This window comes from Aphelocoma coerulescens, chromosome 8 (genome assembly GCF_041296385.1).
Source record: "Aphelocoma coerulescens isolate FSJ_1873_10779 chromosome 8, UR_Acoe_1.0, whole genome shotgun sequence".
In the NCBI taxonomy this organism is placed as follows: domain Eukaryota; kingdom Metazoa; phylum Chordata; class Aves; order Passeriformes; family Corvidae; genus Aphelocoma; species Aphelocoma coerulescens.
The window spans coordinates 287,015-300,424 of record NC_091022.1 but is presented as its reverse complement, the minus strand read 5'-3'; the positions used below and the strand labels follow the sequence as shown (position 1 = coordinate 300,424).

Genomic DNA, 13,410 nt, shown 5'->3' with positions numbered 1-13,410 from the left:
TTGGCATATCCTGATCATGATGAAAATTCGGGCCAGTGTTTTGGAGAAAAAAGTCCTGAATTAAATAAAGGGAAAAAAACCCCCACCCAAACATTTTTCTCCAAGGTCTTACACAAACCAAGTGACAGGCAAGAAAAGGTTAAGTTCTAGTCCTGGCTAATGAACAGAACCATGGGAGAAAAATATTTTATCATTATTAATCTGACTACCTGGTATATAATTATGACAATTATTTTTTGGCTCAGTCACTTCTACTTAAGTTTGTGTACTTTTGTCTGGCTCAGTGCAGGATGTTGTTATGGTACAATCTGAAAACAAATTGTCATGCATTGCAGCTCCTATTCCCCTAGGTGAGATTTATTTGGCAGTACTTTGGGAAAAAATCTTGCTTCACACTGAAAAATTTTATCTGATGCTGAGCATTACATTACTATACACCAGCACTGTCCTTTCCCACATATCTTTCGTGAAGGCAAAGATGTCAGGATTTGTTTTCTAAACTAGTAACACTTTAAAAGATGTTTATTAATTGCCAGCAAGACCACTTTGGAAGCAGCTTATGGTTAACATGGTACTATAAAAACCTCAGTCCTCACCTGCAGAACACAAGTAACTAGCATACAGAATATGAGGAAAAATTCCTTCTCATCTGCAGTCACAGGAATTTGATCTGAGGAAGGATAAATTACATGCTTGTGCAAATGCTCTAAAGCACTTTCAGCACTTAAAGCCATGCAAAGCATGGGCCTCTGCAAGAGTGTCAATTGCAAAAATATGTGGATTTGATTCTTCTCCACATACATGAAGGACGATGACTGAGACTGCTGTCTACTTCCAGTTTCCTTATTTGAAAGGAATGATCTCTGAAGAGACCATCCCAAATGGACATTTGTCATCTGTTGTTTAACAGTTCTAGAATTTCTCAGTAAAAAAAAACCCACCTAGAACAGCTACAACAGTGAGGGAAAATGCTGCCTCATGACTGAAATGCCCAAGTGGGAATGAGCCCTGCCTGATGCCTTGTACAATCATTTATTTCACTGCATCGTAAGGAAAACATCTGTAGAATATTCCAGATTGAAATGACAACACTGCACACTCCTTTCTTACCTGGTGCAAATGACAACACAAGCTGCAAAGTGGTGAAGAATCAGGTTTGGTACTTACTATTGAAAACAGCTTGGAAATAAGACTCTGAGCATGGCCACTGATAAGATTATAACTGTAATATGATCTAATAAAACTTTACCAGTAAATATTAACAGAGGGTTGATTAAATTTCAGCTAGATTAATAATTGTTCTCAGTCTATAAAACAACACATTTTAATCTTACGCATTGAAATTTCCCTTCACAGCGAGACATATTTACTATCACCAAGGATATTGCACTGGAAAAATTTACTGTGAAAAGCACATTTCCCAATGATTCTCAAGCTTAGAGCAAGCTGTTGATTTGAATCACTGCATCTCTGCAGCCTGGCTAACACAGAACCAGCATTCTCACAAGGTACAGTAACAAAGTTACAGGGAAGGTCTTTCATGAGTACGTGTTCAGCACTCAGTTTATGGTCTCTATTTGCTGTTTTCCTCAAAATTAAATACTTTTTTCCAGCCCGGTGATTAACTAAGTATCCAGCTAACTCCCCTTCTGGGTTAATATTTCACTGCTGACTGATAGAAGCTGGAATAGTGACTGGGTTTTATTCATTTCACACAGTATCTCGGTGGACTTGGCTCAAAACAGCATGATCATTGCTTACTTATAAAATCTCCAGCAGCAGAGCCACAGCAAAGAGACTTCAAAAGTAAAAATCTCATTCTGTTCTGATCATATGTATTTGCATTTATAAAACATATTTACACTTGTTAGCATCAAGTCACATGTGTGGTGACCATGTTGCCATTCCTCAACTCCAGCATGCTGTCACAATGCAGCAATGTAGAACCACTTGGTTCAGAATCAGAATGCCCTTTGTGACTAGGTACAGATTTTTTTTAGTGACAAGCCATGCCTAAATTAGCAGAAAGGGAACATCTCAGCCACTTTCAAAACAGTTACAGACAACTTTGAAGGACTCTGAAACTAAAGGCTGTATAACTTTCATATACAGGAAAGAACAAAGGTTGCATCACTTGCCTTTAGGGAGGAGCAAGTCCTTTCTCATGTTGGAGAATACACATGAAGGTTTACATGGGCATTGTAGAAACTCAAGCAAATTTCTGGGATAAAGAAAAGTATTTCTAGCATGACTGCAGCAATTTATCCAATTCCTAAGGTATGCTGAGTTTAAAATTGACCAGTTGACCCCAGATGTATTGGTATGAAGGCAAAGAGAATAAATACTTCCGGACTACTACCAATCTCTACAATGTAGTGCAAGAAGTAAATGACATTTTGTTTAGCTGCATGTCACCATGGACAAAGCTGTGCATGTGAAGTGGCTCTCATTGATATACAATACTATTAGGCCTGGTGAAAAACGTAATATTCATAGAACAGCAGGGCCTCTCCAAAAGGATACAGACAACTGGGAATAGAGAAAACATGACTTTCTGTGTTCACAGTTTTGTGTTAAAACCTTGGTTATGAGAAGCCCAAAAAAGAGCTGTGTACTAAACCACATGTTTTGCAGTTAGGGACTTCTCTGTTCATCTTTCAGGACGGAATTGTTCCCCAGGAGGGTATTACAGTTATAAAAGTGACTGTGAAAAGAACACTTTTCCAAAGATTCCTAAAAAATTCAGGAGTACTCTGCTGTAGAATTTCAGGCATTTCAGGGCATTTTCACATCAACCTTCAAGCATCTCTATGGGTTTGCTCAAGAGAGAGCACACGCAACATATCCAACATCTCTGTTTGCAAAATGGCATTATTTCAGGCAGGTATATAGGAACGACGTTCTCTAAGATACAGAGGCTTAAATATAAAGAATGTCACGTTTCAGGCAATTTGAGACACTTCTCTCCTTTTATTAATTTTCCAAACATAGCTATCCAGATATTACTGAAAAGGAGACAATCTACTATAGTAGGGTAGCTCAATTTCCTAAACTAAGACCAACTTTGCAAAATAGTTGTACACTGATAATAATAAAGGACCTCTGGAAGCAATGCTAATAAAGAATTCCTATTATAAAATTTTGGACTACCTATTCTCCTATGGTAAAGTGAGCTACAGGTCACTGAACAACTACATCAAGTCCCTAACAGGCCAGTTTCATGTCTTTGAGGTGTGCCAAGCAACCTCTCTCAGTTCGTAGTCTTCTGTAAGGATGTACAGGAGGAGCCAGTTTCTGCCTCGTAGACGTAGGAACATCACAACAGCACCGTGGTAAACTGGAAGGTGAAGGGCAGGGCAATGCAGAGATGTGTGTCTGCACAGTGAATCCGTGTGCCGCAGCATCTTCCATCCACGGGAGCAGGAAAGCAGCTTCAGGATTGCCAGTGAAAAAAGGAAGAATTATGCAGTGCTCACGTGGCTGCCATCGGGTGTGAGCCCCCCCAGCACAGCTCTGTGCAGGGAATTCCTCTCAGTGGCCGGAGAGCAGCATCCAGAGGCGAAATCGCAGCTGACCGTAAGCTCGCATCGCCTCTGCGTGGGCGGCCGGATCTTGGGCCAGGTGCTCAAAGAGGTTGAGCGGCTCGACCGCTCGCATTGCCGGCGGCAAGCTGATCTCTGCAGGAAGCCTCTGGTTGCCTAGGACAAAGTGCTCCAGGCGTTTCAACTGCAGGCAGCGGCGCAGGTATGCCATGATGTCCCACAGCCGCCGTGCAAATTCCCTCCTGCGCCAATGGGACAGCGGTACGGTGGTCAGCACGTGCATGACCACAGTCTTCCAGGTCGAGCTGGAAAAACCTGTGCCCCTCAGGATGCAGGTGAAGAGCTGCAGGCATTTCAGGTGCAAGCTCTCACACGGCACCTGCCTGGCGACGTGCTGGAAGAATTTTGCCTCTGCCACAGCGTACGTCTCAGGCCACGCTGTGCTTGCGATGGAGTCGGCCTCGGCGGGCTGGCTGCTCACAAAGATGCTGGAGCCGCCTGTCTGGGCCTCTGTGGGCTGGCTGACCGCAAAGATGTCGGAGTCCCCGTGGCGCACCCCAAACAACATCTCCACCACCAGGCTCTTCTTGCCTTTGCTCAGCCGGAATTGGCAGGACCGGCTGCAGGGCTGAAACACCAAGTGCCATGAGTACGACTGAGGCAAATGCAGCCACGAGCATCTCACCAGCTGGTAGAACCAGTGGGAGGTTTTCTCCACGTCCAGGTAGGAGCCGGTGCAGAGTGTCTCTAGGAGGCTGGGCTTCTGCTTCTGCCGCAGCTCCTCCTGCGAGTGGTGCAGGAAGCACAACAGCTTCTCGCCCAGCTGCTCCCTCTCGCACGTGCACACCAGCTCCACACGGACGCAGAAGGTCCTTGCTGCCATCTGCCCTCCACTGTTCAGCTCCAGGTGGAAGGCGTGTCCCGGTGGGGGATTCAGTGGGACCAGCACGCGGTACACCCCATCCTGCTCACGGGGACTCCAACCCTCAAAGGCACTGCCCACCCCGATGGCTTCTTGAGGCACCGGGTAGAAACTATTGCTCACGCTGTCAATAAAGACACGCGTGAAGCTCTCCATCAGCTCAGCTGCCACTGAGCGACCTTTCTCCACGTCCTCGACGGGACACTGTATGCGATCCACTAAAAGGATCCCTCGCTTATTCCCAGCATCACGGGCGTCTTCTTCCTCTTCAATTCCACCACGGCTGCCTTTGCCCTTGCCAGCATAGCCTTCTTTTTCACTGGCAGCCACATGACCTTGTTCTCCTTCTTTTGCATCTTCATTCTTCTCTCCATTCGCATTTGCATCACCCTGTTTCTCATCTCTGTTTGCAACACTGGTCTCTTCATTTCCAAGGTGAGTGGTTTTTTCTTCAGTTGCAGCAAACCCACTGTGGTCTATTGCCTTCCCACCATCACTGGTGTCTTCCTGCCCAATCCAATCACTGCTTTGTTGTTCACTGGCATCACTGCTTCCCTGCACCTTCACATCTGCTTTTTCTTCCTTTCCATCTACCTCGTATACTCCTTTATTTACATCATCACTGTTGCCTGCCTTCATATACGCATCATCGGTTTTTTCTTCATTTCCATCTCCGTCTTCCTTTCCAGCATCCTTGTCTGGCTCCACCTTCACATCCTTGTTTTCTCCTTCATTTACTTCATCTAGGTCTTCCACACCTCCAGTAACATTGCCAGGTTCTTCTTCATTTCCTTCGGCAGTATTGTCTCCTGGCATATTCCCATCACTCCAGCCTTCATCTTTCTTTGCATCATGGCCATCGTCACTTTTAACATCACTGTCTTTCTTCAACTTCACATCTTCATCTCGTTCATTGGCATCATCATCGTCTCCTTCGTTTGCAGCCACAGGACTGCCTTCTTCATTTCCACTGCCGCTGTCATCTGCCTCCACAGTCACATCTATGGTTTCTCCATCTCCCTTGGAATCCAAACTGTCTTCTTCCTTTTCTTTTTCCTTCTCCTCTCCCAAGATCTTGCAGGAGCTCTGGTCCTTGCCGCTGCTGTTGGTTTCGCTGGCTTCAGGACTCCTCCTGCAGCTAAACCACAGGCCCAAGAGGAGCAGGAGTCCAGCAAGAGCCCAGAATGGCCACTGCTGCAGGGCACCAAAGAGCAGGGCTCCCCAGCCCTCGTCCTGCTGCTCCGGGGGCCCTTGCTCCAGCTCCTGCAGCAGCCGAGCCATCTCGCGGTCAAGCAGCTCCTCACGCTCCTGCATTCGCCGGTGCGTGGCCTCATCCAGCCCATCCCCAGCTGGCTGGGGGTACTGGATCAGGCTTTGCACGAGCACGAAGAGCAATGACAACAAAGCCATGGTCTGCAAGAGGACACACAGAAGGGGTTCAGTAGGGCCAGCATGGAGGCAGCCAGTGGGGGGCAGGAGCCACAGGGACGTGGCAGCAGGAAGGAGAGGGCCCCCGGCAGCTGGCAGGAGGCAAGGCCTGCACCGCTGCCCCAGCAAGCACCGAGCCTGAGCAAGGCACTCCCACCAGGGGCTGGGCCCTGGATGCAGGGACAGAACACACGCCCCCGGTGCCGGCGCTTCTGCCCCAGCCCTCCCCCAGCCCTGCCTCCCCACCGCCTGTGTGCACTCACCGCTTGCCCAGGCTCTACTGGGGCAGCGGCAACCCATGGGGCCTTTAATAGCTGCCCCCATTGTGACACGGCCCCTGTGCTGTCACAGGCCCCAGAGCGCATCACAGGCCAGCCCCACCCGCCATCTCCAGCCCGGGAACTCATCATGGCCCTGGGCACCCAAAGCCTCAAGAGACACAAAGTGCAGACCCATCAGTCGTGAACCTGGGAACCCCAGAGCTTCCCTGTACAAAGCAGGCACAAGCGCCCTCCCACACAAACCCTTGTCAAATATAAATATGGGTGACATGATCCATGGATGCTCTTGGTATATAGGTGTAAGCTTTTATTTAATCTTGGAGGGGGACATTTTTTATTAATAATATTTATATTGATTACTTTTGGGGCAGTATGTCATATAGGCTAATGTTTTGTTACAGATTTAGTGAGAAATCTTTCTGAAAGAAATCCAGGCTGCTTGAATGATGCACAGGAAGATCTAACACCCTCCTTTAAGAGGCCCAGTAAGTTAATTACAAAATTTTGGTGTCTTCAGCAACCTCTCAGCTCTTAAAACTCTATGGTTCAACACAGTGCAAAATTCTGGGATAGCCAGGATTTTGTTCAGAAAGTAGAATGTCTCCTTTTTCAAATTTGTAGCAAAGATGTACATCTGTCACTCCCACCATCTTCAAAATTGTCTGCCTTAAACAGAGTTAACCAATCTCTCTGACTTGTTTGATGTTGCGCTGGTTAAATAAAGGAAATTCTGACTCTTTCTGCTATCTCTGTGTATTTATCTCCAAAGGACTGTGAGTACGGAAGAGTCATCCCCTATATTCCTCAGCTCTTCTTTGGGGAACTCACCTAGAAATGGAACTGCAGAAATGGGGAGGGAGGAAAAAGAAACAGGATGTGAATCGAGCACCTGCATAGTGACCACAGATGTCCACTGCTAGACAGACACTGACGTCAGGCAGATCGTGCCCTCCAAATAGTGCTCAGAAAGAGAACAAGTTTGGGATTTCTGAAACTGCTCTGAATTGGATTTGCTTAAACAGATGTCATTAGTAAAAGTAATCAAAGAAAGAGTTTTGATCCCTCTTCCAAGCTGATGCCACTTATCATGTCTCTTCCCTGCATTCTTCTAGGGAAGCTGTTTTTGATGTTGTCCCGTCCTTCTTTTTATAAGGGAGCAAAAATCCTTTGTCAAGTATTACTCTTTCAGTTTTGTTTCCTCTCATCTTCTGAGATATAGTAAAGTGAACATTCAGCAGAATAGTTTTGTATTTTTTGAACACAATTCTTCTTTTATCCAATTGAGGCCCTTCTGTGATCATGAAAAAACAGCCTCCAGTCAGTGACATCAACAGTTTACACTCATAAGAGCTTGACATGGGTCAGTTCTCCAAGGTTATTCTTAGTTCAACTGCTATGTAAGCTGTTGATGTCACTGACTGGAGGCTGCTCTTCAGGACATTATATATATGATAATTATATGACAGAAAATGCAACATAGAGTTGAATCTGACCTTCAAGTTCACTAGCTTAAAAAAGGAAAAAAAATGTCTGCAAGAAATTTGCTGCTTTTCCCATTACTAAGATGTAATAAATGCCTTCAAGTTTATACTCAGTCGACGGCAGATACACATGGACAGCAGCACCCATCCATCTTCAAGCTAGGGTACATTTTAAGTCTCAATGATCACTGCCTCCAGAAAGCATTTTTGAGACAAAACAGGCAAAGTCTTTTGCATATCTAGACAATCATCCAATACTAGGATCTTCACTCTCACATGAACACTTCATGTTTTTCCATAGAGGAATCTGAGATAGATTTTTCTGACAAATAACAGACCACCAAAAATTAATTAAACGACAAACAAGGGAAAAGCACCACTTCCTCACTCAGCACATTTTCCTTGATTTTCATTAAGCATTCAGATTTACAGACGCTGATATTGCCACAAGAGCAGTTTTTTTCTGGTTTTACTTCCTCTTCTAGTAGAGCAAGCACAGCTGCAAAATGCAAGCTCATTTCTAGGCTCTCTTACACATCACCAGTTTACCACATTCCAACCAGTCATAGCTGTGCAACACCCCGTCAGGGTACTGGGATTACTGCAGTGTCACAGACAGCTTAAGTGAGGCTCATGGAGCTGTACAGTTTTAACTACGTTTTAGATGTATAATTAAATGATGCATGACATGGAAATAAGCCAGCTGTACTGAAACTGAACAAACTAACTGCTGTGATGTAACAGTTAAGCATCTCATCAGTTATAAAATGAAACAGGTTTAAAGCAAAAGCAATATAGAGAACAGAATGCTTGACACTGTTAAATAGCATGTTCAAAGGATAATTTTTGAACATTAAGGAAATGTACTCACCCAGTCAAATTTTCAAAAGAATTCATGGCACCAAAATGTTCTCTGTTTGCTTTTTCACCATGTTTTAAGAATGGATCACTCTTAGGGGGAAGAAAATCCGGTGTGCAAAACACTGCGGGAAACTAAACAATCCTTAAACATGGCTAATTGCCACGTGGAGCTGATGGTTTAGCACAGTCATCCTTCAGCAGAGGAGAAAGAACTGCCTGTCTTTAGTTTACTTAGGTAAGATGAAAAAAGTGAGGAGTGTGAATTTGATCTCGCTTCAATTTACTTCAGTGGAAAAACTCTGGCCATGACTTCAGTGAGAGTGAGACTGCATCTTAATTCATTCTATATGGAGAAAAACAAACCAGCTGAGAATAATGCTTTTGTTTATTAGATTTAAATTACTACCATAGTCATTTTGAACAGTGCTAAGTAAATCCTGCTTTAAAAGCCAAACCTTGCCTTCAGTCGTGCTTATTCCTCTGTACTGTGTCACAGTGCAGGATTCCTGGTCCTCTGACCAAGTCACGGCTGTCAAAGTAAGCATGGTTTGCTCTGGGGAATGGCCACATTCCCACACGGGAATGATACATGTTTGTGGATATCACTGGTGACAATGCCCAAATCTGGCCTGGTGCATGCCCCCCAGCCAAGAAACTAGGGTGCACACTTTGGTAATATAAATGCATTCACTGAGAACACAGACTACACTTACTGAAATGTCCATGAAAAGCAGCCAAGTAAATCAAATCAATAGGGTTAAATTTGCAATTTCTCTCTTTCTGCAGGAAAATTTTAGGATAGCCACAAATTGAGAAAAATTTGATTTTTTTTCTTCTTTTTCTCAGAAGGCAATCAACATTCTGGGTCTGGCTATTCTTTACTTCTCCCTATGAAGTAAAATCTAAAAAGACACACACGATATTTATGGAAGGACCTCCCAATGAATTAGGAAAAATTATTACTCAGAAGATAAAACAGAAACAAGACTGTCTACACTGTATGAATTAAACATACAAGAATTAGGACACAGAGCCTTCCATTCTTTAGTAACAGAACTGATGCTGTCCTGAAAATGACATGAATGAATTAGACTGGTGTATGAAAACCTTCTGCATCTGCTCTAGAGGTTGGAATGAGGATGTTAAATGAGGCAGCAGACAACAAGGATGTGCTGCTTAGGGAAGCTGTGGTTGTGGAGTTCTGCAGTTTGGATGAAGGTCACAGGTTATCTCCATCTACATGAAAATGAGTGATAAATACACACTGTCGGTCTTAAGACTGAAAGAGTACTAGGCAAAGAGAGTTAAAATATGGAATATTACTCAAAATCATCCCCTGGTTTTCTAAAGATCATCATCTTCTATTAGAAGACAGTTTGTTACCTTCTCCTAATATTAAAACTACAGTAATAAAAGCACCTCAATCTTGTAGAAGTATCTAAGATACACAGATTAAGTAAGGTATATGCACTGAGAGCACCCTAAAAACATCACAAGAGGAGTGACAATTTCTGGGATAGTAATGACATGAACAAGTATCTAACTTAAGTCTGAGTGAATAAGAGAATTTTTCAACTAATGGATATGGGAAAATGTGAAAAGATGAGATACGTGATTAAAGATCATAGTGGATTTGATTAACACAGGTGGAGAATATATGACTTTGATTCTGTATTACAACGTATTTTAATTGATTTGTGTGTAGTTTTAGTTTTATACATGCACAATTTTTTTAGAACACATCTTTAGACTGGGACAAACAACAAAGGAAATCCATTGTATGACTTTACATTGATCCCGACATCACTCACTGGAATATCTTAACATTTCCTGCACAGATTCCCATTCGTTAAGATGACGACCTTGAGAAGAAGGAAACCTATAGCTGCCATTCAGAGAAGGTCTAAAATTTTAATTGCTGTTTGAACACAAAGGAGCTTTGACATGCTGTGGTTTATTGAAGCACTCCTGCAGTTATAGACACATCTTTAACCACCCTACCCTCTCCCTCTTCCTCCATCCACCACTGATTGATGCAACTGGAAAATTCAGTAACTGCAAAGTCCTGCTTACTTCCAGCTCTCCTGCCCCAGCAAATGCTCAGCTCTTCTGGGAAGATGGAGCTATGCCATAAACTCATTGCACATGAAAGGAGACGAAACCTTCCCTTCAAAGACACGTGTGACCAGGTTTTTGGAACTGCCTGATGTGGCCAGTTCTCATCTGTTTTCCATAAAGAAGGAGAAGAGCCCTGTATTCTCCTCTTCATGATAGTTCAAATATTAATTCCAAAGAGCAGAGATGCCAGGACTTGTCAGTGACATGACTAACAATTTTATGACAACTGGCAAAACAGTTCATTTCTCCTACATCTTATTCTCAGAAACCTTGGAATTGTTTTGTCTGAAAGATTTGGGGGGAGGAAGGTAGACTTAATTCTCACAACTATATTAAATACTCAGTATATGTGATATCCTGTTGTCAACACACAAAATATAGTTTGATTATGATAAGCCATACTGGAATCATTTACAGTACATAAGTGTGAAAAAACAGCATTAATTTTTTTCTTGTTCCATGTGGAAAAATATACACCTTCCAACCCCCCAAGAAAGTAAGACAAAGCACAATAAATTCTGGTAATTCTCTTTCTTCCGACTTTTCAGTTCCATCACAGCTCTCAAAATTAAGATTTATGTGCTATTTTGCATCTGCATCTGTTGTTGATTTTCCCCCCCTACGGGGATATAGGTGAATAAGTTTGGACAGGAAACGGTATCCCTCAAGCCAAACTGAAAGGTTTATAAAGTTGCTAATAAAAGTTTGGGTCAGGGCCTAAATATCAATCATCTGCTCATCGTCTTTTTAAACGAGCTCAGGCATTTCCCCAACTGTTCCCAGCAGGTCTCTGCCACTATTTTAAACTAAGATTTCAGCCATTTTTTTTCCCCTGTGTTGACCTCAATAATTTTTCTTTCTCCCCCTCTTTACCTGCCAAAGGCATCCATCAGGATTTTGCCAAAGGCTATCTGCTTTTGAAGTTGAGAGGAATTCACTAATCGTGAGTGTCAAATCCACAATAAATGCCGTCGCCATGTGGTACATGCTGCTTTTGGGAATTATCTCAAAAGGCCTGGCTGTGAGAAGGCCGGCTGTATGTTAGGAGGGTTTTACTGCTAACTTTCGTAACTCACGTCAGGTCTTTCAGTTTCTCTATTCATTGGCTTCAGTGAGTGCAACTGTTTCCCAAAGTTATAAAAATGTTGTCAAGATCCCTTGATCTTGCTTCCTCTGTCTCTCTCACACAAACGCATCCAAACACATTTATATACACAGTGGAATAGCATGCCCAGTGGCACGCAAATCTAGCAAAAGAGAAGCTTGTAAATAAATAGCAAGTCATTCTGCTTACTCAATAAATTTCTCTGGGTGTTAAACTCATGATAAACATATCATAAGCCCCAATGAAGGCTTTACAGCCTGTCCCATCACACCATCCTGAGTGTAACTCTGCAATGCATAGGAAGACATAAGTTTGAAAAACAGAGCAGAAATAGCTCCCATAAGGGCAAGGTGCTGACACAGCTGAAACATAACTAATGGGAGAGCATTTGTTTTCACTAAAGAAGAAAGTATCAGTGACACACCTCTGTGCCTGTGCAGGTGTGCTGTACATTCAAAGCAAAAAGAAATCTACCTTCTTTAAAAACTTGTCCATTAATACATAAATATGTCTGTGTTGAAATCCCTCGGTACCATTCTTAACAAGAACTACACACAAGACTAAGAAATTCTGCAGAGAAACACGCTTTTGTGATCCAAAGAGGCAAGGAGAAAGAAAACCACCTATGAAGAGTTTAACATACCCACTTAGTGATAGAAAAAGAATTATTACAAAAATAAATGTCAGTCCCCTTGAAACACTTGAGTCAGCTCTCTCAACTTCCTCTGATGCTGTAGGAAGGTGTGAACGTCCTCCATGTCTCACATCATCCCCACCAGCCACATAGGAATGTCTCCAATGCACCTCAGAGTGTTTCAAGTACCACTCCCCTCTAATTTATGTAGAGTCTGTTAACATCCTCTTGGAGCAAACAGAAATAATACTTTTAAAAGACAGTTATACTTCAGAAACATGTGCCCCGACACAACAAAAAGCCCAGATTTTAATACTGCCCCGAGGCAGAATTCATCCATCTTTAAGGCTTCTATTATGTATTTCCTGGTTAGTAATACAAAAGAACTGCTGGCACTATCACATCAAAACGGAAGTGGCAGAATCAGAAAAACTACTGAAAAGTTTACCTTTATAGGAAAGCTTCAGTCTTGGGATATTTTGTTTTGACATTCCAGTGACTGGAAGGAACAGCATCACTAAAGACAGCGGGCTGCAGGCACGTGGCACTTGCAAAGCTCTCATTCTGCTCTCCTCTTCTGTATCTTCTTTTGTACTATGGTGAAGTATCTCCCCACTTTTCAAACAATCCAAGTTTGATCTGGAAGAAAAAAAGAAAACATCTGCAGATCTGCTTTACTGCATAAGTAACAATTCTGTAAGCAAGCCAGACCTATCTTTAAGGAGCACCTCAGTTAATTTCTTTGCTACAAAAGTAGTTTTCCTCTAGTACAAGTAAATATGTTTTGTTTCCTTAATACTAAATTTACACATTTTGACATTGGAAAAATATGTAAACTTTTCAGACACCAGTGTCTAGCCTAGCTAAAGTTTAAGCACAAATTAAATTAATGCAGTATCCATAAAAAGAACATCTGACATTCAAAAGTGACCATGCAACTTGATAGTTAATACCAGTCCATTGGATATCTTGTATGTTTTATAGCTCTTTTTGTCTCAGTACAACAGCTATTGTGTGTTTATGCTATGACTAGAATGA

The 13,410-nt window shown here is 42.8% G+C and overlaps 2 protein-coding genes across 2 annotated transcripts in view; both read right to left on the bottom strand.

The window, feature by feature from the left end:
- LOC138114048 (semaphorin-3D-like) overlaps positions 1-13,097 on the bottom strand; it is a 31,608-nt gene extending 18,511 nt beyond the window's left edge. Inside the window, exon 1 of the mRNA XM_069023106.1 lies at positions 12,821-13,097. Within this exon, the coding sequence (XP_068879207.1) occupies positions 12,821-12,935 (115 nt within the window). The 5' untranslated portion in view covers positions 12,936-13,097. The remainder of the gene's footprint in view (positions 1-12,820) is intronic.
- On the bottom strand, positions 2,826-5,839 carry LOC138113978 (uncharacterized). The gene has a single exon (XM_069022934.1). It carries the CDS (start codon positions 5,776-5,778, stop codon positions 3,532-3,534), a length of 2,247 nt encoding a protein of 748 aa, XP_068879035.1. The 5' UTR covers positions 5,779-5,839; the 3' UTR covers positions 2,826-3,531.
- Positions 13,098-13,410: the final 313 nt, after the last annotated feature.

Excerpts from the sequence above, each read along its gene's own strand:
- LOC138113978 (XM_069022934.1), bottom strand. The coding sequence starts at position 5,778 with ATGCAGGAGCGTGAGGAGCTGCTTGACCGCGAGATGGCTCGGCTGCTG.